At 40.4% G+C, this 25563-nt stretch overlaps 1 protein-coding gene across 3 annotated transcripts; it reads right to left on the bottom strand.

The window, feature by feature from the left end:
• Positions 1 to 6663: 6663 nt before the first annotated feature.
• On the bottom strand, positions 6664 to 24017 carry PRSS35 (serine protease 35). Of its 3 annotated transcripts, XM_043439433.1 has the most exons (3): positions 23636 to 24017; positions 16060 to 16093; positions 6664 to 9650 (listed from the first exon to the last, which is right to left on the bottom strand). In XM_043439433.1, exon 3 carries the CDS (start codon positions 9631 to 9633, stop codon positions 8395 to 8397), a length of 1239 nt encoding a protein of 412 aa, XP_043295368.1. In that variant the 5' UTR covers positions 9634 to 9650; positions 16060 to 16093; positions 23636 to 24017; the 3' UTR covers positions 6664 to 8394. The 3 variants fall into 3 exon arrangements, with proteins under 3 accessions (XP_043295368.1, XP_043295367.1, XP_043295369.1); XM_043439432.1 differs by lacking the exon at positions 16060 to 16093 and having other exon boundaries at positions 23636 to 24013; XM_043439434.1 differs by lacking the exons at positions 16060 to 16093; positions 23636 to 24017 and adding an exon at positions 14127 to 14213.
• Between the last annotated feature and the right edge of the window lie 1546 nt (positions 24018 to 25563).

Genomic DNA, 25563 nt, shown 5'->3' with positions numbered 1-25563 from the left:
CACATCCTGAGTTTTTTCCAGTACACAAGAGTCACTGTTTGTATGCCATAGTGCTGTGTATGCATAAATTGGATTCAGCTGTATTGCTACTTCTAAACTTTCAGTACCGCTATAACAGTCAAAATTCACAAGTATTTAAATGGTTAAGGATTTGGAGGGTATAATAAAATATTTAGGGAAGATTTTTTTTTTTCTCTTTCTTGATTTTTGATCTTAGGATTTCACTTGGTACAAAAGCAAGTCCATTCTGTAGACCACAGGTGTTTCTCTTCTTTTAAACAAAGCTTTAAAAATATATGTTAAACTCTTCTATGAAAAACATTCTATGATACCTGCTAAAACTCATACTGAACATAACTAAATTTTATATCAATTGTTCAGTCAACACTGGAACATAACATATATTGATATACTTTCATAAGCTAATATCATTTGCTTAGCTATTAGCACCAAAATCAATTGCTTCAAACTCCTATAATTTTGTAGCTTTTAATACCTATTTTTCTTGTTGTCTTAGTAGTTTAGTTTGCATATGCAGTAGTTTAGATGCAGTTTGCATCCTTTGTCAGGCTGTCATTTTTGGGCATTGTTCTAGACTTATCTTGGCAACTGTCTTCAATTATGTTTTGGGAAATGAGATGACCAAACTTATTAATATCATTTTCAGAGTAAAAATAACTTCATGTCATCCATTTTGGTCAGCAGAGAATAACATTTACAACTTAATATTTTTGTTATATCTTGGATACTTGAAATTACCAGCAAAGGAAATTCTGGATAAGTGAGATGTTCACTGTATGGTATGTTACAAATCACTGATGAAATTGAATGGTAGTTATGCTGAGCAAAAGGCAAGAGGAACTTGCCAAACTCATCTGTATTCAGTTGTTGAACAGTTTTCAGAGTTTTGCTCTTACCTAGGCCATATGTATTAGAGTATGTATCACACACATTTCAGTGTGTAAATGCATATGCAGCAATTTCAATAACATAAATGCAAGTTTTACTACTAGTAAGACATTTACAAATATAGATAAAAATATCATATTGTCTCAGTTTGGTAACTACACTGGAAGGGAATAACGGATCACATGGTCACAGTCACTGCAGTGTGGATTAAAGTAGATATTCTATGTAGACTACTTGTCCTCAGGCTTGAGAAAAAGAGATGCATTTTACCACGTTATTGGAAATTTTAAAATATTGCTTAAAGGAAAGACTTGGAGGCAAGTTTTGAAGCATTATCTGATGAAATGTTTGCATGGCAGAGCAGGGGATGAGGTGTGACTCCAGGAGCCTGCACCCTTTGGTTTGAAGATACATTTACCAGAAATACCATAGCCACTAAGGGAATGTGGCATGTGTCTGACTCCTATGGCATACTATGATATTCTGATAATAAAATTCTCATTGCAAATAAGCATCGCCATTACTTGAACATATACAATATGCAGTTATGATAATACCTTTAGTATTTGGAGCCTTATCATACAGTGCAGAGTAGGTGCCCTGAAAGAGTAAGCTTCAAGGTACACTGGGTGCTATTTTTAAGCATATATTTAGCCCATCCTCTGTGCCAGGTATAAAACATTTGAGATAATGATCATGAAAGTGAGGAAAAGGGGATTGGTTAGCCTGGGCTGCCATTCTACCCCATTGCCTAGTTCCTCTGTTGATTGCTTTGTTTATGAGTTCCCTTGGCCTGATACAAGTTTCAACTTGTGGGTTTGGAATAGATTCTAGTTATAGGCTGAATGCTTGTGTCTCCCCAAAATCCACAGGTTGAAGCCCTACCCCCAATAAACAGTATTTGGCAACGGGGCTTTGTTGTTCAGTCACTCAGTCGTGTCCAACTCTTTGCAAGCCCATGGACTGCAGCACGCCAGGCTTCCCATCTTCACCATCTCCCGGAGTTTACTCAAATTTGTGTCCATTGAGTCGGTGATGCCATCCAACCATCTCATCCTCTGTCATACCCTTCTCTTCCCGCCTTCAGTCTTTCCAAACATCAGGGTCTTTTCCAATGAGTCGGCTCTTCTCATCAGGTGGCCAAAAATATTGGAGCTTCAGCTTCAGCATCAGTCCTTCCAATGAATATTCAGGGTTGATTTCTTTTAGGATTGACTGGTTTGATCTTCTTCCTGTCTAAAGGACTCTCCAGAGTCTTCTGCAGCACTACAGTTGAAAGGCACCAATTCTTCAGCACTCAGCCTTTCTTATTGTCCAGCTCTCACATCCGTTAGATGAGGTCGTGAAAGTTGGGCCCTCATGCTGGGAATAGTGCCCCTGTAAGAAGAGACACCAAAGAGCTTGTTCTCTTTCTCTCTCTGAGAACACACACAGAAGAGGTCATGTAATCACAAGCCAAGTTAAGAGGCCTCAGAATGAAACCTACCTTGCCAGACTTCCCAGCCTCCAGAACTGTGAGAAATAATTTTTTTGCTGTTTTTGCCACCCAGTCTCTGCTGTTTTGTTATGGCGGCCCTAGTTAATTAGGACAATTAATCTTGCCTGTGGGTAAAGCAGACTAGCCCAAACTGGGATCAGAAGTGACTTTGGCCACCCTGCTCTAGACTGGTTCACTAACTGGATCAAACTGCACTTCCCAGGTGACGGTAGTGCTAAAGAACCCACCTGCTAATGCAGGTTAGATGTGAGAAATGCAGGTTCCATCCCCAGGTTGGGAAGATTCCCTGGAGAAGGGAATGGCAACCCACTCCAGTATTCTTGCCTGGAGAATTTTCTGGACAGAGGAGCCTGGAAGGCTGCAGTCTATAGGGTCACACAGAGTCAGACACAAGTGAAGCAACTTAGCATTCACACATGCCCTACTAGACTTTATTTAGAAAACTATCAAAGTGTGATTTTCCCCCTTAGTTGAATGGTGAATCAGTAAAGAATTGTGCATCTGCCTATACACTGACTCCATCTGATGAGAACATGATTTCACCACCAATTAGACCAAATACCCTAAATATCTCTGAACTTTATGATTTGACCATTGAAGAAAGAAAAATCAGTTTATTAAAAAGATTATCTTGTTAATCAATTGGAGCTTTAAAAAACTGGACAAGTAACATCTCCAATGTTTGTAAAACTCAGTTTCAATAAATTTTTTTTTAAGCCTTGGCAGGTACTTTTAAAAATCAGTAGCTAAAACATACATTACAAGAAAACCACATTACTGAATAATGAAGATATTTTCAGGCTCTTTATACCTATAGAGCCACTTCCTTATAATGCCCAGTGCTTGGTTCAATTCAGTTCAGTCACTCAGTCATGTCCAACTATTTGTAACCCCATGGACTGCAGCATGCCAAGCTTCTCTGTCCATCACCAACTCCCAGAGCTTGTTCAGACTCATGTCCATCAAGTCAGTGATGCCATCCAACCATCTCATCCTCTGTCATCCCCTTCTTCAATCCTTCCCAGCATCAGGGTCTTTTCCAGTGAGTCAGTTCTTCACATAAGGTGGTCAAAGTATTAGAGTTTCAGCTTTAGCATCAGTCCTTCCGATGAATATTCAGGACTGATTTATTTAGGATTGACCGGTTTGATCTCCTTGCAGTCCAAGGGACTCTCAAGAGTCTTCTCCAACACCACAGTTCAAAAGCATCAATTCTTTAGTGCTCAGCTTTCTTTATAGTCCAATGCTCACATCCATATGTGACTACTGGATAAAACCATAGCTTTGATTAAAAGGACCTTTGTTGGCAAAGTAATGTCTTGGCTTTTTAATATGCTGTCTAGGTTGGTCATAGCTTTTCCTCCAAGGAGCAAGCGTCTTTTAATTTCATAGCTGCAGTCACCATCTGCAGTGATTTTGGAGCCCCCCAAAAATAGTCTCTCACTGTTTCCATTGTTTCCCCATCTACTTGCCATGAAGTGATAGGATCGGATGTCATGATCTTAGTTTTTTGAATGTTGAGTTTTAAGCCAACTCTTTCATTCTCCTCTTTCACTTTCATCAAGAGGCTCTTTAGTTCTTTGCTTTCTGCCAAAGGGGTGGTGTCATTTGCATACCTGAGGTTATTGATATTTCTCTCGGCAATCTTGATTCTAGCTTGTGCTTCATCCAGCCCGGCATTTTGCAAGATGTACTCTGCATCTAAGTTTAAAAAGCAGGGTGACAACAAACAGCCTTGACGTACTCCTTTCCCAGTTTGGAAGCAGTTGTCTGGTTCTAGCTGTTGCTTCTTGATCTGCATGTAGATTCTCAGGAGGCAGATCAGTTGGTTTGGTATTTCCATCTTTTGAAGAATTTTCCACAGTTTGTTGTGATCCACACAAAGGCTTTGGCATAGTCAGTAAAGCAGAAGTATATGTTTTTCTGGAACTCTCTTGATTTTTCTATGACCCGTTGGATGTTGGCAATTTGATCTCTTGTTCCTCTGCCTTTTCTAAATCCAACTTGAACATCTGGAAGTACATGGTTCACGTACTGTGGAAGCCTGGCTTGGAGAATTTTGAGAATTAGTTTGCTAGTGTGTGAGATGAGTATATTTGTGTGGTAGTTTGAACAGTTTTTAGCATTGCCTTTCTTTGGGATTGGAATGAAAACATTCCTTTTCTAGTCCTGTGGCCACTGCTGAGTTTTCCAAATTTCCTGGCGTATTGAGTGCAATACTTTCACTGCAACATCTTTTAGGATTTGAAATAGCTCAACTGGAATTCCATCACCTCCGTTAACTTTGTTCATAGCAATGCTTCCTAAGGCCCACTTGACTTCATATTTCCAGGATGTCTGACTCTAGATGAGTGATCACACTATCGTGGTTATCTGGGTCATGGAGATCTTTTTTTGTATAGTTCTTTTGTGTATTCTTGCCACCTCTTAATATCTTCTGCTTCTGTTAGGTCCATACCATTTCTGTCCTTTATTGTTCCCATCTTTGCATGAAATGTTCCCTTGGTATCTCTAATTTTCTTGAAGAGATCTCTAGTCTTTCCCATCCTATTATTTTCCTCTATTTGCATTGATCACTGAGGAAGGCTTTCTTATCTCTCCTTGCTATTCCTTGGAACTCTGCATTCAAATGAGTATATCTTTTCTTTTCTCCTTTGCCTTTAGCTTCTCTTCTTTTCTCAGCTATTTGTGAGGCCTCCTCAGACAACCATTTTGCCTTTTTGCATTTTTCTTGGGGGTGGTCTTGATTACCACCTGCTATACAATGTCATGAACCTCTGTCCATAGTTCTTCAGGCACTCTGTCTATCAGATCTAATCCCTTGAATCTATTTGTCACTTCCACTGTATAATCGTAAGGGATATGATTTAGGTCATACCTGAATGGTCTCTTGGTTTTCCCTACTTTCTTCATTTTAAGTCTGCATTTTGTGTTGGTGGTACAGTGGTTCAATTGCCTTATCCCAATATGCTTAGTTAATGATCACAGTTCATTTCTGGTGAGAGTAAATATTTGATTTACTAGTATAAGGCCAAAGAATTATGAGTAATTCAAATTGTCGAGATTGGGTTAAAATGCAAGATAAGCACTGTACAATTTTTGCAATACATGGCAAAATGAACTAATGATTTAAAGCAATAAATTATATTCCTGAATTAGTTTTAATAACTAAATAACCTTTAAGTGGTGAACAATTTTTCTTATTACTAGACAAACCCTTCAGTGGAATGCTATGGAGGGAAATTAAAATCTAAATTGTGGAATTAACATAGTTGATCTTTATGTTCTTTCTAATCCTGGGATTCTAAGAAATAAGAATTTCAAAGAATTCTTTGACCTACAAATAAAAAGGGTAATGATTTGTCCAGAACTCTGATCTGGGTTATACATATGTTTAAATCTTATTCAAAATGAACATTTGGGATTTAACTAAGAAGCATATCAAAAAAGGAAAAACTGTTAAGTCTCTTCTGCCCATACACTTATGGATTTGAGCAAGAAAAAAGCATAAAATGAAATATTTTGTTTGGGTAAAGAAAAAACTCGCAATTCTAAGTTTCAGTTGTTTTATAAATACTTCTTTGAATTCACCCCTTGATAAGTATCTCTAAGCAGTAAGTCAGTATCCTCCTTGGCACACAGTTGACAGTGCATGTGTTTGTGGGTATATGTGTTTGGCTAAGAGAATTCAAATTAATTTTCTATTTTAAATCTGCTAAGTGTAACAGAAAAAGTATGTGAAGTTAAACTGAGTAATGTAAATAGTACATTTTAGTGGTCCCAGATGAGTCATACAAGATTCATGATTCTCTTGGGAAAGAGAAGAAAATGAGAGAATCAAATCTCTGCAAATAAACTGAGCTAAACTTTTATATTTTTGGAAAGTATATTGTACAGTGATTTTAAGGAAATCATGTACATTCAGAACTTAACCTTAAGAACCAAACTACTGATGCTGAGAAATCTAAATTCCTCCAAACTGACCCAAACCCAGGACTTATTTTCTAAGAATCTAAGATGAGGAATGTGTGTGTGTTTGCAAGTGTGCAAATGTTTGAGTCACAGTGATCATATAGATGTTTCCCCAAAAAGGATCTGATCAAAATTTTTGAGACAACAGCCCTATTCCGCTACTACTGGTGGTTAAATACTTCCCAGCAAAAAGTACTTATCATTAATAGAATCATTTTTTTAAATAAGCAGTTTAATTGAATACTTGCTAAAACCCTGTATATAAAACATATATACAAACATAGTAAGAGTTACAGTTGATTTATTTTTTATTGAATGATTTCTAACAGATTCATGTTATAAAACAATATCACTTGTATGAAATTTCAGCTATTTTCAACACCATCTACAAAATCACTTTTTCTAATAATCTAGTCATTTATTCCCTTTGCATACTAGACAAGGGTATAACTTCTTATTACGGAAAATAATAACAAGTAAAATAACTTTTAACTCAGGCAGAATCAATGACTTGGGTTTGTTCTAGAAGAAGTGTATGCATCCTTGAAACTGCCAGGAAGAACAGCCCAGAAATCAGGGCTACAGCTCCTAAGTTTTATAGTGCACTCAGTTACAGATCACGAAAACCCTTTAAACACAGTGGCCTAAACTAACCCACTTATGTGTCCGGAAGATCCCCTGGAGGAGGAAATGGCAACCCACTGCAGTGTTCATGCTGGGAAAATTCCATGGACAGAGGAGCCTGGTGGGCTACAGCCCATGGGGTGGCAAAGAGCCGGAGACGGCTAAGCAACTGAGCATAGCACAGCGTCTCACAAGTCATTCTGCAAATATCTGTTCATCAAAGAGATAGTATTCAGGGCCTACTCTGAGTTTTGCCCCAGGGCAGTCACTGGACTCTTGTCTTCTGAGACTGCCATGATGGCCCAAGTGAGGATATAGCCTTGGTCCCTAGTAAAAACAATCAGAATTTTAAAAGAAAATTATATTCATAAATTATACTCATCTTGTTAAAAGGACACATATAAAAATCCCCTAATCAGAGAAATCACCAATAATATGTCTGTGGCCCTATTAAGAAAATAACTTCGTCAAGGGGATGAAAGGGCTTTTCCTTGAAAAAGACGTAGATTTCCTTGTCCAAAACTGTAACACCTCATTCATAGGAGATTGTGTGGCATAAAATGACGCAGGCTTTCAATACCTGATGGTTTATAACTTTTCAACGGTCTTCCCTATGCATACCTGAAAAGTCCATATTTTTAATACGAGTTAAAAACTTGAGATCTTAAAATGTTTCAACTTCCCTATTTTTAAACTAAATTTATTTCATAGAACAAAGTATTTCTCCCATAAATAAGAACACTTCAGTTGGTATTTTTAAGGCAGTAAAATAGTTAATAGTTTTATTTATAAATTTTTCTGTTCCTTGTAATTCTTAAAACAAACCCAAAAGTTTCTTAGACCCAACGGAAAACGCAATATAAACAAAGAGGGATAGCATAGGCTGAATGGGTCTATCTCAGAGTAGTACAGAGTGTGCTGTAAATTACTGCCTCAAATTTGATTGTAGCCATGTGATTGTCCACTTCTGTATATGCAGTTTCACATTTAATATGCAACCAGCACCCTATAAGCCTCTTTTTAGAGTAGGACCCTGAGAGTTAGTCCATTGAGGAATCACATAATATTCATGCTTGAAATTTTAAAGTGTCCAATCTTTAAAAAGGCAGAAAGAAACAAAACCTATCCCACAAATGAAACTTATCACCATGTAAAGAAGAATATACACTTGGCATTAAAGTACCCCTCTAGTTTCAAGATGTATACCTACACATTTTTTAAAAATGTATGAATAGCTCCTAATTTTGAAAAAGGAAACATTAAAAATATTGAAATGCTACTGATAGGGTTCAAGTCCAGGCAAAACCTATGAAATGATCTTTGCTACAATAAATCAAAACTGCTTTTCTCTGCCATGTCCGGATCATCGACGACCTCATTTCGGGTATCTGTTAGCCGTGGGTACAACTGGCATCGTCCCCATGCATCCAGAGGCAGATCTGGGCATACTTGAGGGGCGTGATGCGCACGGCCACGTTGTAGTCCTTCTGAACACCATGCACGTCCACCCACTGGTGGCCGGAATAGATCGCGATGATTTTGCGTTTCCACCTCTTTTTGTCTGGCTCTTTCAGACGCAGATACACCCCGGAGCCAGTGGAGCCTGATTCGGCATCGCAGTATTGATAGAGGAGGTCATTGGACTCATCAGACACGCTGCAAAACCGGTAGACTAACTGATCTGCCCTGTCCTGATCAAAGCCGGAGAAGTGGATCATCCCACCAGGCAGCTTCTTGATGGTGGGGCTGACTCCCAGCTCCATGTATTTCTTCTTGTGAGGGCGCTTCAGCTCCAGAAGGGCGTAGTCATAGTCCAGGGCTGGGTCTCCGCTCTTTCCTCTAGCCCAGCCCTTGGGGATGTGGGTGTTCTTGACCCGGGTCCACTGGAAGGAGGGCCTCCCGTCAGCAGCTCTCTGACCCCGAGCAGATCCCTTTCTCCTCCTTCCAGCCTTGGCTGTCTCCTTCAGACTGTCTTGGCTCCCCTCTCTTCCAGCACCACTCACTTCCCTCCTGTTCCTCCTAGACCCCCGACGTTTCTTGCCACCACCTTTATTTCTCATCTTCAGCAAGCCTACTCTTAGCTTTTTGCTGCCTTTGATGTAGTCGGTTCCATCGTGGACACAGTGGGCAGCGGTTAGGACATGGTTGGGAGAGATGAGAATGCCACTGCAGCCTGTGGAGAGCTTCACGGCCGTATTGAAAGGGAAATTGGTCAAGAATTTCTTGTCCAAGATGCTGAACCTGCTGTCGGTGCCGTACACCTGTCTCTTTGTTCTCACGGGTGCTCCTTGTGAGGTGAGGTTTTGAGTTGGCTCAGGGACCCAACCTTGAACTTTCACCCTGGTCAAGGTTCTGCTCCCATTCTCAAAAACAGTCTCGTAGGAGAGCGAGTCTTCCAGGTCAGAAAGACTGGGGGCTGGGAGATCTTTCTGGCATTCGATGCCACACACTCGATTTAACACCATCTTAGCATCTGCCTCAAAGGCGGGGCTGGTGAGATGGAAGGTCCTTTCACTGACAAGCCGGGGTATTTTTCTCACGTGCCACATAAAATCCTGTTCCATTTCAGATCCATCGATGAGGGTCCACCCAAGGGTGAAAAGCATCAACCCAAAGAGCATAGTTCCCATTGTTCTTCTATCTTGTCCTTTAAAACAGAGAAAGAAAGAAAAAAAAAAGAAGCTTTATGCTTTTTGTCTTATCGGGGTAGAGTTGCTTTACACTGTTTTGTTAGTTTCTGCTGTACATCTGCATGAGTCAGCCATAGGAATACATATGTCACCTCCCTCTTAGACCCTCAGCCCCAGTCCCAGCTGCCTGGGTCCCCACAGAGCACTGAGCTGAGTTCGCTGGGCTATACGGCAGGTTCCCACTGGCTATCTGTTTTACGCATGGCAGCGCACATACATTAGTCAGAAAGAAAAATAAGTACCGTAGATGAATGCATCTAGTGGAATCTAGAAAAATGGTACAGATGAACCTATACTGCTTTCTGTTTAAACGTTAATTACCATTCATTTGGATCTTGAGTCCTAAATGTAGCTTCACCACTAAGAGGAGTCCCTGTTTTCACTGTACTTAGATTGTACTGAGATTAGATAAACACCATACTAGGCAGGCCCCTACAGACATCCAAAATCAGTAAATCTGATTTCACTCAAACTTCCCTCCGCCAGCACTAATCCCCATGCATCCCACCCCTGCCTACCATCTTCCCCTCTTCCTCTCCAGACAGCCCAACACAGGGGAGAAGAAGAGGGGCAGATGGGGTCCTCTGGTGCCTAAGCCACACCCTCGTCCTTCCAAGGTCTCCTGCAAGCTTATCTGCAGATGATTTAGAAATAAAGATAACGACAGATATCTGACACTGTCCCTGAACTTAGCATCTTAATAAAGGCACGGATCATAAATTCCTCATCTCTAGAATGTAAATGACTAGCACAGAGCTCAAAAAAGCATTCACTGGAAAAAACTTTTTTTAAAAAGGCCTTCACTAGAATACACTGTATTTCTCTGAATCACAGCTTGCAGACCAAGCTGATTGATGGTGCAATTGAAATCATTAAATAATAGAGCCTTCTCTGGCAGTCCAGTGGTTATGACTTCACCACCTCCCCATCCCCACCCCCCAGTGCAGGAGATTGGTCAGAGAGCTAAGATCACACATGCCTCACAGACAAAAAAAACAAAATGTAAAACAGAAGTGAGCCTGTTATACAGAGTGAAGTAAGTCAGAGAAAAACAACTATCATATACTAATGCATCTATATGGAATGCAGAAAAAGGGTGCTGATGCAGGTCAGGAATCGAATATTTGCAGGTCAGGAATAGAGATGCAGACATAGAGAACAGACTTGGGACACAGCAAGGGAAGGAGAGTGTGGGACGAATTACAAGAGTAACATTGAAACATACATTATCATATATAGCTCAGCTGGTAAAGAATCTGCCTGCAATGCAGGAGACCCCGGTTCGATTCCTGGGTCGGGACGATCCACTAGAGAAGGGATAGGCTACCTATTCCAGTGTTCTTGGGCTTGCCTTGTGGCTCAGCTGGTAAAGAATATGCCTGAAATGCTTGGAGACCTGGGTTCGATCCCTGGGTTGGGAGGATCCCCTGGAGAAGGGAAAGGCTACCCACTCCAGTATTCTGGCCTGGAGAATTCCTTGGACTGTATAGTCCATGAGGTGGCAAACAGTCAGACACGACTGAGAGGAAAAAAGAAAAAATGGGAAGTTGCTGTATCACACAAGGAACTCAACAGAGTACTCTGTAATAGCCTGGAAAAGTGGGATGGGGTCGGGAGGAGGTTCAAGAGGGAGGGGACATATATACACTTACGGCTGATTCGCATTGTATGGAGGAAGCCAACACAATATTGTAAAACAACTATCCTCCAAATAAAAATAAATTTTAAAAAAGTTTAATACAACAAACATCATTAAAAAAAACTTCAAAAATGGTCTACATTTAAAATTTTTTTTAATTCATCAGATAATATTCTAAAATATTCAGTAGAAGTTTTAGAAATAAATAAAGGCGCTCCTTTACTATTGAGCTGCTTTGATTTTTTTACAAGCAGAACCCCTTGTCATAAAGAGTACACAGCACAGGCCGTTTTATTCGAAAATAAGAAAAATGTACCCTGTTCTTTTTAAAAACGAAGTTGTGCTTGGAACTACCACCCAAGCAAAGCAATATACAAAAATGCGTTATAGTGGCATTTTACTGGGTATTAAAATTGTTAAGAATTTATGGACCACAGGCGATTGTCGTGGATTTACCACTTGGGGGAGCACGATCGTGATTAAATCATAGGTTTAATGGGACCCTTTCATCATGGGTCTCATCACCTGAGAGCCATTGAAAGTTTCCAGTACTTGGTGTATTGTATAATATCTCGTCTATTATTTACATCTTCCTGCCTCTTTTCCTGCTTCCCTGGGTTTGCTGGTATGTAAATCTCTTCCTAGAACTGCTGTTTGTCAGTTATTGCTTTGTGAGAGTAAGGGGGAGTGTAACATTCTTTGGAGCAGCAATTTGGAAATTTGTGAGCTATGTTCCAAGTTGTGTTTAACTAATAGTTAACACATCCAGGCTTAGCAAATGCTTTGCACTCTGTATAAAGCAGAGTCAGGTCAAGGTTAGTTTATGCCTACAATACCTTCACTGTCACGGCTTTCTGATAAGCTTTTGCATGGAAAAGAAAGTTAATACAGAATGTCAGGAATGGCCCACAAACCAGGGTACACCCCTAAGATCCTGAGCACTGGCAGGAAAAGCAAAAGTTGCCTCTGATTCAGAGCCAAATAAGGGCATCTCGTGACACAACAGAGTTCATCTTGCCATATCCAAGTATGGAATTTTATTAACAAACTAATAACATTCTTCTGATAAAACAAAAACATATAGTACATTAACCTCTTTGTTGTTTAAACATGATCTGTTCATCAAAACATGATATAATTATTTTGAATCATTATATATTAAAACATCTTAAGCAAGTATAGAATAATCTTTACTTCTACTTTAGAATAAGCTTTACCATTTTTTTCTGTTTGCTCACACTTGAATGCTAAGTAATCGTGATTCTGGTGAATATTAAACTGCATTGTTTGCCTAATAGCTTGTACTTTATTTTGGAGACAGGGCATTCTTCTGTAGACTGATGGTTATTGTCCCCCAAATCAGTAAAGTATACTTCAGAAAAAATCCATACTCATGTACAATATTTTCTAATCATTACCATGGCAAATTTGATTTTACACAAAACAGTAATTATATTGTTAATGATTTTGTTGAACCACTTAATATTTTGTACCTCCTATGCAGTTTTCATAATGAGTATTTCATCCATTTTATTTAATTGGATTGGAATGAATAAGGCTAACAGTTCAGTAACTACTGAGATCTTGAAATTATATGTTTTATTGAGTAGTTCCCAAGATGAAAAGTTGTCTTTCCCTCAAAAAGAAATGCTAAAATCAGTTATTTGCTGCCTCTTAGTTTATCAGCAGACCAAAGCAGATGATTTTTTAAAAGATACATATATATTTTTTTATATATTTGATCCTTAGCAAAATGTCAAACAAATTTTTTGGTATAGGAAATATTTTTAAAAATTATTTTAAGTTAACCCTACATGATAACAGCCATTCATTGTATACTTAATATATGATTACATTAAAGACTGAGTCAGCCAATTATCTTCATTTAAAACCTACAGAGAGTCACGTTGTACATTTTGACATTTGATAATAGTGATCTGTGGAGTAATAAATGTGTCAAAGGCATTCCCAAGCAAAAGAAAGAGCATCTAAATCTAGGTACTGTGGTATTGCTCACATATTTCTGTTTTTGTTTTCAGTACTGTTTAATTTAGCCTTGCAAGTTTTCAGCTACTTAGGACTTAGGCAGAATGCAAATACTGAATTATAATTGACAAGATGGTTTTTTACTATGCAAATCACTGAACTGGAATATGAATCAAATTCCCCTGTTCTTTACCAAATAAAACATGTGCCCTATGCATTAATTCTGTAGGCAGACTTTTAAGAGCCACATGTAATGGTTAATTTTATGTGCTAACTTGACTGGGCCAGAAGTTGCCCAGATATTTTGTCTAATATTGTCCTGGGTATGTTTGGGAGGGTGTCTCTGGATGAAATTAACATTTGAATTAGTAGACTAAGGTGAGCAGATTGCCCTCCCTAATGTGGGTGGGCCTCATCCAATCAGTTGAAGGCCTAAATAGAACAAAAGGGCAGACCCTCCTGTGAATAATGAGGAACTCCTCCTTCCTGACTGCTCTGAGCAGGGACATTGTTTTTTGTTTTTTTCCCCCTGTCTTTGGCTTCAAAATGAAACACAAACCACTCAAAAGAATATTTTTACTTTGTTAGTAGGATTCTATACTTGCATGTTGCAGAATAAACTCTGTCACATCAAGGAATGCCCAGGTTGTAGTCCTCAAACCAGCAGTGTCAGCAACCCCTAGGAACCTGTTAAAAATGCTCATTCTTAGGACCCGACCCAGACCTACTGTTCAAAACTCTCCAGGAGGGATGTGGGTTCCCAGCTATGTATGTTTTAACCAGCCCTCCAGGCAACTCTGATACTCACTACAGTTTCAGAACCACAGCAGCTTGAGATCCTCCTCAGAAGGTTTTTCCAGGGATGACTTAACCAGGTTCCACATGACCCCTGCTTCCTCACTGTGTACAAAGTAAATTTATTCTGAACTTCACGCTTTTCCTGTGTTAGCAACAGCTATTACAGAAAGATCCCCTTGAGTAGGAAATGACATCCCATTCCAGTATTCTTGTCTGGGAAATTCCATAGTCAGAGGAGCCTGGTAGGCTACAGTCCATGGGGTCTTAAGGAGTTGGATATGACTTAGCAACGAAACAACAACAACAACAATATTGGAAGATTCAGCCTTTGGTAGGGAAAAAAAACATACTTTCATGTAAGTGATTTAATAATACATCTGAAAATATTCAAATTCAGTAGGTTTGTCTGTAATGCCTCCAACATCCAGTGCTACAGATGATGCAAGAGCATCAGTTGGCCAGCCCTGGCCGGTGCCTTTTGAAGGACTCAGCTGCAGCGTAGCACAGGAATGAAAGCCATGCCCACATCTATCCTTGGGCATGGGAAGGGCAGAACCTTGTCATATGACCTCAGAATCACAGTAATAAAGGACATGGGTTTAGTCTAATTTGGCCTGTAATTTCAATTTGGACAAGTGTCTCAGGACACTTTCTTTTGGAAAATCTAAGTTTGTCTCGTGGTAAAATGTCAGTGTAGTGTAAATGATAGCCCTTACTGATAGAGCAAGCCACGGCTCAATGGAAACATGGACAGACACCCGTCATCCCAGAAGCACTAACTAAAGAGACACGGCCCCGGCTGTGGAGCAGCTATAGTATTTTGAAAGCTTTAATGTCTCTTGTTTTCCCTCAACCTCCTCCTTTTTCCTGTCTTCCATTGTAATTGTGACCTTCCCTGTCACTTTCCAGATGGCTTGGATTTGGGGCTTCAAATTCTAGTTTTGGTTAATGAAAGTGAGGTTGCAGTTATGGTCCTCACCATGAGTCAGTGTACACATAGCTGATTATGGGTTGGACCATGGAGATGGATGGAGCGAAAGGGAATTAGAGAGGAAAAAAGGAATACCAGCATTCGTAGACAAACTTTTACTGATGGAGCAGATAGTATTCCACATTTGTGCCTGGTCTATACTGTTAACAGAAATAACCACCTGTAACTACAGGGGATTAGTTGCTCTTGCTTTTGTTTGTTTCCTCGCTTATGCTTTCTTAGAAATGTGAATGCTGATAAGTATTTAGAATATTTGGATTTCTCTACCAGCATGGTAGTTATAAGGGCAGACCAAGGAGTAAGAAGACCTGGGCTAAGTCTCATCTTCACCACTTATTAGGCATCTGAATTTGGGCAGTTCATTAAGATCAACGAAGTTTCTGTTTCCTCATCTGCAAAGTGGAGATAATAGTAATTTCAACTTCATAATTGTGAGAATTAAATATATTGATATATGCAAAGAATTACCATTGAGCCCAGAGCATAGACACATTCAGTTATAAGTTCTTTTATATTGGGTTGGCCTAAAAGTTCTTGCAGGTATTTCCATACACGGTTATGGAGAAACCAAAGTTTTTGGCCAACCCAATAGTTATTATTCTACTTTAGCAGGTAAATTAATATCACTTTAAAACAGTTAATTATATAAGGCAAAGTTATAGCACTTTTGGTTTTCTAAAAAGTCAATTTTACACTCAAATATTTTTATTTCAGGATAGTTTCTGACACACTCTGAAAATTCCCTTTTTCTTTGTTTTGGTTTTTGTTCAAGGACAGCTTCATTTTAGAGAAGTCCCAAATGAATGCTTTCCTAATTACTCATTTCTATGAATATCTGTGGCTTTGTAATATATTTTTCTCATTGCTATTAAACTTAAGTGTAATTAAACATTACCCGGCCACAGAACATTTGAGTTGCATTTCCTATGTGTTATTTTAAGCCTGGACCTACCCTAAGAATTCTGGAACTGCAACAGGCCTTCAACCTAAAAAGAAACAGTCAATAGCAAAATAATTACTCTGAGGGAGCAATTTACAATGAAAACAAAACCAAACTTTTCAAGTGAACCTATTCTAAAGTATATAGCATAGCATGACATAATAATATTCTCAGGCTCAGTTTCTCTTTTATTTTTTGGTTTATTACCCTTTAAAGTTTACATTTTAACTTAAGTAGGGCAGGCAGATGAAGGAAAGATGAGATACTTGCTCACCATATTAAATATTTTGAATGAGGTTTTTTTCCGTATATGAACAAGAGCTGATTTACCATCAAAGATCTGTACCAGGTCATAGAGTCACTAACTTGGTCCCTTCTATTCACCTGGTCCCTTGTAACAGACAGGGAGGTAGTTGTCCAAGTTCATGTGTATAGTTTGCTGCCATGGGACATAATTTTGCATTAATCTGTCAAACACTTTGTGGGGGCTCAGTCAGATCAATGGCCTTGTAGGACCAACATCAGCTTCTACCTTCATGCATGTTTGGACATAGCAATGACTGCATAATCGCTTTTGACAACTTCCCTGTCTTTAGCCATTCGTGATCCCAGCCACCTGCCCCTCCCAGCACCACTGCCTACACCCACACACGTGCATAAATGTGAAAACACACTCCAGCCATCTCTCTTCCTCCACTTTCATTCTCCCCCTGCTCAGTCAAGACTGACACACGAGGGATAGACCTCATGGTCTGGATCTGCAGACAGAACTGCTGGCTGAGGCAAAAGGCCGGGGCAGGAGAGGAGGGGCATTACTAGTGATAGCAGACAGCTAGAAAGTGAGCATTAACTGCGTTAGGTTTTAGAGAATACTTGTAAATCTTTCATACGTCACTTTCGTGTAGGCACAGGAGACTCAGTATTTTATAAAGTTCAATTCCCGGTGCAGTGAAGCCCCAGAGAAGGTCAGACACTAACTAGAGCACTGCAATGGAGGCAACATTTAAAAAAAGTGGGCGATCAGGATGACAGGAAAAGGAATAGGGTTCAATGTGTGACCAAGAGGGACAGTGAGAACTGGGATGCTTCAAGGATGGTGGAGGCAGTGGGGTCTGAAGTCAGACCAATTTAAGTCCACTTGTGACTTCTTAGCACTATGATCCATGAGGATCACTTAATCTCCCCAAACCTTATTTTCTACAGTTGTTCAACAGGGAATAATACTTTGGAGTATTTTTGTGAGACACAAATATCATTATGTTGGTGCAAAAGTAATTGCGGTTTTGCATCCTTGAACTTGGCCATTTGATATTGGAATACATTCTTAAATAAATGTGGTTATGTTATACATCATTTTAATGTGCATTTCTCGCTTTGTTTTTTTGCTAATGAAATTACTTGCTGTTTATTTTATATTTATTTTAGACTATAGAAATGATGTCTAAAATGTCATGTCTGCCATATTCACTCGACCTCTCACCAACCACCTACCACTTTTTCAAGCATCTCAACAACTTTTTGCAGGGAGAACACTTCCACAACCAGCAGGAGGCAGAAAATACTTTCCAGGAGTTTATCAAGTCCCGAAGCACAGATGTTTATGCTACAGGAATTAGCAAACTTACTTCTTGTTGGCAAAAATGTGTTGATTCTAACGGTTCCTATTGTGATTAATAAAGATGCATTTGTGCCTGGCTATAATGATTTAAAATTCACAGTCTGAAAACTGCAATTACTTTTGTACCAACCTATACATAAACACAATGCCCAGAGAACAGTAAGCCCTCAGCAAATGGCAGCAATTATTATTATTAGGATCAAACACTAAGAGTCATGGTAAATATTTATGAAGGATTTCATGCATCTCTGACTGCTGTGGAGCTCACCGCAGTACGCCAAGTCCAGGCCGACCTCGTCTCATTGCGCTTCGCTGCAATTCACAGATACTGGGATTTTTACAAGTTGCCACATGGCAACCCCGCACTGAACAACTCTCTAGGTGCATTTTTCCAACAGCATTTGCTCATTCTGTGTCTCTGTGTCACGTTTTGGTAATCCTTTATTATTTGTTACAGTGATCTGTGATTGGTGATCTTTTGAGGTTCTTATTGTCATTGTGTCGGGGGCACCACAGACCACATGCACATAAGACAGTGAACTTAGTAAGTCTTGCGTGTGTCTCGACTGCTCCACTGACTGCCCTCTCCCCCAGCTCTCTCCCTCTCCTCAGGTCTCCCTGTTCCCCAAGACACAGTTTGAAATTAGGCCAATTCATAACCCTACAATGGCCTCGAAGCGTTCAAGTGAAAAAAGAAGAGTTGCATATTGCACCTTAAATCAAAAGCTAGAAATAATTAAGCTTCATGAGGAACGCATGTGGAGAGCGGATACCATCGGCTGAAAGCTAGGCTTCTGGGCCAGTGAGCCAAGTTGGGAACTCAAGGGAAATTTTCTTGAAGGAAATTAAAAGAACTACTCCAGTGTACACGCAAATGATAAGAAAGCAAAACAGCCTTATTAGTGATAGGGAGAAAGTTTTAATGGTCTGGCCAGAAGAGCAGACCAGCCACCACATTCTTTTACTCCAAAGCCTCAGTCAGGAGCAGGGTACTAACTCTCTTCAATTCTGTGAAGGTTGAGAGAAGTGAGGAGGATGCAGAAAAAACTCTGAAGCTAGCAGAGGCTGTTTCACGAGGTTTAAAGAAAGAAGTCATCTCCACAACCTCAAAGTGCAAAGTGACACAGCAAATACTGATGTAGGAGCCACAGCAAGTTATCCAGAATATCTAGTTAAGATCATTCATGAAGGTGGCTACACTGACAGACAAATGTTCGATGCAGATGAAACAGCCTCCCTATTGGAAGAAGATGCCGTTGGACTTTGATATCTAGAGAGCAATCAATGCTTGGCTTCAAAACTTCAAAGGACAGGCTGACCCTCTTGTTAGGTGCTAATACAGCTGGTGACTTTCAGCTGAAGCCAATGCTCGTTTACCATCCTGAAAATCCTACAGCCCTTAAAAATGAGGCTACATTTACTCTGCCTGGGCTCTATCAGTGGAACAGCAAAACCTGGATGATGGTACATTTCTCTACGACACGGTTTGCTGAATAGTTTAAGCCCACTGTTGAGACCTACTCTCAGAAAAAAGATTCCTTTCAAGATATTACTGCTCATTGATTTTCAATTTTGAGAACTGTAAGTTATGTTTTCCTTGATAATGCACAAATGTTTGTAAGAGATGAACTGATTCTAAGTAACTGAATCTAATTAAAATGGAATCTTAACCCAGAAAAAAAATATTGCTGCTCATTGATGTACCTGATCACCCAGGAGCTCTGAGAGAGATGAACACAAAATGCATATTGTTTTCATACCTGCTAATACAACATCCATTTTGCAGCCCACAGATCAAGGAGTCATTATGACTTCCAAGTCTTATTATTTAAGAAATGCATTTCATAAAGCTACAGCTGCCACAGATAGTAATTCCTCTGATGAATATGGGCAAAGTCAGTTGAACACTTCTGGAAAGGAGACACTATTGTGGGTACCATTAAGAACATTCGTGATTCATGGAAAGAAGTCAACATACTAACACAGTTTGAAAGAAACTGATTCTCATAGCTGACTTTGAGGGGTTCAGGTCTTCAGTAGAGAAAGTGGGTCAGGTGTGGTGGAAACAGCATAGGGGAACTAGAAGGAGAGGTGGAGCCCGAAGACATGACTGAATTACTGCAATCTCATGAAAAACTTTAATAGATGGAAGAGTTGCTTCTTACAGATGAGCAAAGAACGTACTTTCTTGAGATGGTGAAGATGCTCTGAAGACAGTTAAAATGACAACAATGGATTTAGAATATTACATGAACTTAGTTGATAAAGCAGCAGCAGCGTTTGAGCGGACCAACTCCAGTTTTGAAAGTTCTCTAGGTGAGTAAAATGCTATCAAACAGCATTGCATGCTGCAGAGAAATCGTTCCCAAAGGAAGGGTCAATGAACGCAGCAAACTTCATTGTTGTCTTATTTTAAGAAACTGCCTCAGCAGCCACCACCCTGCTCAGTCAGCAGCCATCAGCATTATGGCAGGAGCCTCCACCAGCAAAAAGATGGACTTGCTTAAGCTCAGATGATGGTTAGCATTTTTAGCAATAAAGTATTTTTCAGCTGTTATATGCATTGTTTTTTAGACATAATGCTACCACACAGTTAGTAGACTACAGTAACTTTTATATGCATTGGGGCACCTTGCTTTATTGCAAAATCCGCTTCTTTGTGGTGATCTAGAACTAAAGCCACAGTATCTCCAAATTATGCCTGTAACAGCTCCCAAGAGAGCCACACCTTAATCCCCAGGACCTGGGCCTGTGTTCCTTACTTGGTAAAGGAGACTTTGCAGATGTGATTTAGTTAAGGATTGTGTGATGAGATTAGCTTGGGTTACCCAGGTGAGCACAATGTAATCACTTTTATAAGAAGCGGGCAGGAGGGTCAAGAACGTGAAGAAGCTGTGAAGTTGGAGGCAGAGGTCAGGGTGGGCCGAATCATAAGCTACGAAATGCAGTGGCGTCTAGATCTTGCAAACGGTAAGGAGACGTTCTCTCCTGGAACTTCCAGGAAAAAACTGCAACCGCTTTGACCCTCTTTGGACTTTGGGCCTTCAGAACTATAAGGTAATGTGTCGTTTTATGTCACTGAGTTTTTAGCAGTTTGTTACAGCAGCAGTAGGAAATGAATACACTCAGGTAAAAAAAAATTTTGGATTGTCTGCCTAGGATGTTTAGAAAGGAAGTAGTAGGGGAAAACACTGTCTAGGTTAGAGACGTAAACATAAATGAAAATTTTCATTTTTAGAAAATTATACAACATGCAATTTTAGAACTAAACCTTGAAGATTATGATAAAACCCTACAGTGACATGGAGTAGTATTTCTAGGCTGACTGGAGAACTGGAACCAGGTAGATAAATTTGTTTATTCAACAAAAGCATACAGTGTTTACAATCCTATGCATCGTTTCAAAGCCTCTTTCCTTGTTTAAGAATCTCTGTGATAAATCCTCTTTAGTCTTTAAGTTGAACTTAAAACCTTCTAAGATATCTTTCAACATTAACGTTCTAGCTTAAATCACAAAGGAAAAAACACAAGTCACTTCCTTATCAGCGAGCCTCAAGCAGTTTAAATTCCTAGAGTAGGAACTTGCCTGCTATCCCTACTGCTACCACTAGGAGGCGAAGCTAGCCTGCTGTCTAATCTAAGCTCTCACATTTAAATGGTTTACATTCATTAAGCTACAAAATCAAATTTAGTTTAAAAAAACATGTAGGATTCATGGGACGGGGAGAAGTCTAACTGGTTAATAATATACTAGGTTGTTGTCACATGTGGAATTGATCACGTTTAGAAAACCCACCTCCAGGCCACAGAGCCCATCCTGAGGAGCTGTGGGGCTGATGATGATGTCTACAGCCAGATAACCTTCTGGCAGGTGGGCTCCCAAAACCTCTGCCGTGTCAGCACACTTCCAGTGTGATCTCCAGTGCCGCTAAACAATCCCCAAAGGTGCGGCAGTTCACTTCAGCATGAAAAATCTCCAGCCTGCCAAATTTTTCACATGTCTACCAAAGACTTCCTAATCCATTTCTAAAGGGTAAGCTTGCCTACGCTAAAAATAAATGGCAAGGAAGTTCATTGACAATGTGCCAGTTTCTGTTCAAAATACGATAGCACCATCGTCAAGTTTAGTTTCAGGAATGAGACAGAATAATTAATGTCTGCTTAAAATTTTTGGCAGTAGTGGAGGGAAAGGAAGACGGTAAAGTTACACAGTTGATTATTTTACAGTAACCCACAACTTCTGTTTCTCATCACAATAAAAAAAGAAAAAACTCCTCTTTGTTTTTTAAGTTATTTTTCCAGGACCTGTACACTTCAATTTGTGCAAAGCATATGCTGTGTGTAAATCGAATTTGGGGTGAAAGGCACTAAGGAAGCCCCGAAGGGAAGCCTCTGCTGACTCTCACCCACTGACATAGGAAATGCACAGCATATGGCTCCTGACTTGTTTTCTATCTTGCAAGTTGGCCTTTGAAAGCAAAGCCTATCTGTGACTGCATTAGGTTTGCTACTCTTCAGGCTTTAAAGCATCTTATGATCTCTGTATTTTTAGCTAAGCAAACATCTGTTAAAGTTTCTAAAGCTTTTGAAAATATTCTAGTTAAGCAAAGTCATAAAATAATAACTTTCATACTTTGCTATTTCCAACCTCTCATCTCAGATTTCTCATGTGCAAAGTTAACCCAGTGAGGTAGCTTCAGTCTTCGAAATTCTGAATCTCATCCCACTGTTAAAATGCAATATGCTTGCCATGGATAGTTGAGCATTGGGCAAAGATAAATAATTAACTCACATTAGCAATTGAATATTTTAACACAATGAGCACATTCTATGTGCCAAGCACTAGACTAAACAATCTCACATTTGAAAATACAGGGAGGATTCTTAAAAGCACAACAGTTGCTGAGCTGTCTGGAGGAAAAATAAGAAAGAGTATCCATGACCAACTTCTTCTCACATTAAACGAGCTCTTCTAGTATTTCCTAATAAAAATAAAATTCCATATGATGCTGGGGCACTACTTTCAGGCTGAGATGTCTTATTTGGCTGGAATTTTAACCTTCTCTCTTCTAAATTATAAACCAGATTCTAAGCATAGTTCTCCAGGCAACAGCACATGACTTTTACAATTCTCTGTGGAGACAGATGCACTTGGGATAAAATGAGAATTAATTTCAGAAGTGAGAAAGGTTAATAGGGGAGAAAAACCACCTAGATAGGATATGCAGCTTCTTTCAAATCAATGACAGTGTGAAAAGGTCAGAGGAATCAGGCAGGAAGTGTTTCTACAACTTTTCAAAAAAAAAATTTATGACAGAAAATATCAAAAGTAGAGGGAAAACTATGAAATAGAAAATTATAATTTCTCTGTGCCCATCACCCTGCAGCAACAACTAGCAATATTTTGCCAATCTTGTTCCAGTGGTCTCCCCCTGTGCCCCACTTTTTTTTTTTTTTTTTGCTAGAGTTTTTTTTAGAGCAAGTCCAGGACTTTTCAATTTCATTTCATCTTCTCACTTTAGAATGTTTTCCACTGCTCCTTTCGCTGACCTGTGCAACCAAGTTGATGAGATTCCTAGCTTTCATAGTAACCCTGCCAAAGAGGCTTTCAACCAGAGTAGACCTTCCAGGAATGCATTTTACACCTTTTTCAATGGCATCTGTTAATAATCATAAAAATAAAGAGGGTCCCCTCTGGTAGTGCTTAAGTAAAAAGAATTCCATTTATATTCCAATGCAAACACTTTTACTGTTAAATATTAACGGTGCAGAGGCCAGCACAAAGAATTGCTTACTTGCAAGAGCCGTTCTTTGATGGCTTAAAAGTGCTAAGTTTGATCTCTACCTTTAGCGCCCTTCAAAGGAGCTCTCCCTGGGGTGGGTCCTGCGTTTCTCAGGAACACTTCTAGGTTCTGGGGTCTCGCCCTTTCTTGGGGGAAAAGGGGGCTGGTGAGGTGTCTCCATCCTTACCTGCGAAGCTTCCTCGGTCCTCAGGGGCGCTGCCCAGCTCGAATCAAAGTGTCCCTAAGGCGGTCACCAACGCTGGCGAGGCAGGAGAGTGGGGTGGGGCTCCGGGACAGCGCGAGTCGGAGCCGGGGCGCCCGGCCGCCGTCCGCCAGCACCGCCGGGAGACTGTGGGGAGGTGGGCGGCGAGCTGAGCGCCACGGCCGCGAGATGGGAGGGGAAAGGGGGCGTGGATGCGGGCGGACGCTGGGAGAGGTGAGGGGAGAGGAGGCGGCGGGAGGCGAAGGGGAAGCAAGAGAGACGCAGGCCTGGGGAGGGTTTACTAAGAGTTGCGCCTCTCACACCAGCATCTCTGCCCCCCAGCATTAGAAAAAATTCAAGAGTGAGTTCATAAGGGCTGTCTGTCGTTCTGATCGTCTGCATCCCTTGAGCAGTATCTAGAAGATACTCCCAAGTGTGTGTGTGGTGGAACTGGGGGTGATCAGAACTGTTTGTGTCCCAGTCCCCAGGCACGAATTTAGACGCCAGCTGTCTAGAACCAGGGCGGTTTCCACAACCCCATCCCAAGCCCGTCTCCATCTGGGACCTCGCCTCCCGGGACACGCTCTCCACCAAGCAAATCCTGAGTCTCGGGCTCCTGCAGGCATCCACACGCGATCTGAGAACACGCGACCCTCGTGGGCTGAGACGTGGGTCACCTTGCAAGCATCCCGTGCGGCCTCCAGGGGGCGCGCGTCAGTTTCCGTCTGTCTCCAGGCTGGAGGGCTTTTTCTACTTGGGAAGAGCATCCTTTAAGAAGCTTGCCCACCTCAGTCCCACCAAAATTCTAACCGCATCCTTTCTTAATCCTTTATTCTACACCGTAGGAGAGGTGCTCCTCTGGGATGGGAGCTGCACAAGGTCGGGGACTCCAATTATTCAACAGCTGTTGATCTTCTGGGTGGGAGGTCTGGAGCAAAATGCGCCGGTAGAGAAATAAGGACAGAAATTCGATGCTGGCCCTCAAGGAGGGGAGATCAAATAAGTGCACCAGTATTTATAACACACGGTCTTAGCATGTCCCATAATGCTTAGCTCATTAGTGGTTTATTTCATTTCTCAAATTGCTATGTGTTTTTTAGCAATGAAATCAGAACATATATACAATTTCTTTTCCTGTTTTTCCACTTAGTGTTTTCATTTATGCACTTAGTCATATAATTTAAATCTATTAATAATTTTATCTGGTATAAAATAACTAGTTCTGAAGCTTCTGTCTCACCAGTTAGATCATAATCTTCAAATGCATCCTTGAATCACCACCCTCTACCACAAGGGTTGACTTATAATGGCTGCTGGTTGTGTCCAGCTTAAAAATGTTTCCTAGTAAAATGGAGTCTGTGTGCATGCTCAGTCATGTCCAACTATTTGGGACCCCATGGACTGGAACCCACAAGGCTCCTCTGTCCATAAGATTTTCCAGATAAAAATACTGGAGTGGATTACCATTCCCTTCTCCAGGAGGTCTTCCCGACCTGGGGATCAAACCAGGGATCACACTCAAGTCTCCTGCATTGGCGGGCGAATTCTTTACCACTGCTCCACCAAGGAAGCCTGAAATAGAGCATGGGGAAAAAATAAAGTTCAGAATTCAGAATGGGAGTCTCCCATGACACTAAATAGATGTGCCCTGGGCCTCAGTCTCTTCATCAGTAAATTAAGAAGGTTGTACTGGAGGACTTCTGCAGTCTGTACTTCTCAAACATTTTTGGGATTCTAACTCTGTGTCTAGCGTGGGCGCGGATCTGAGTCCTTTAATTCCATCAGCACCCTTCATTGACATCACATAAAGCTAAACTCACTGCTCTTACATTTTCAGGGGTCCCTTCCTGAGACTTTTCCCTCAGCTTTACTGAGATATAACAGACATGTAGCATTGTGTAAACTTAAGATGT

The sequence above is a fragment of the Cervus canadensis genome, chromosome 20 (genome assembly GCF_019320065.1).
Source record: "Cervus canadensis isolate Bull #8, Minnesota chromosome 20, ASM1932006v1, whole genome shotgun sequence".
Classification (NCBI taxonomy): domain Eukaryota; kingdom Metazoa; phylum Chordata; class Mammalia; order Artiodactyla; family Cervidae; genus Cervus; species Cervus canadensis.
The sequence above is the reverse complement of the archived record's forward strand: the minus strand, read 5'-3'. Positions and strand labels throughout refer to the sequence as shown.

Bases quoted from the DNA above. Each gene is read 5' to 3' on its own strand.
- PRSS35 (XM_043439433.1), bottom strand. From the start codon at position 9,633: ATGGGAACTATGCTCTTTGGGTTGATGCTTTTCACCCTTGGGTGGACC.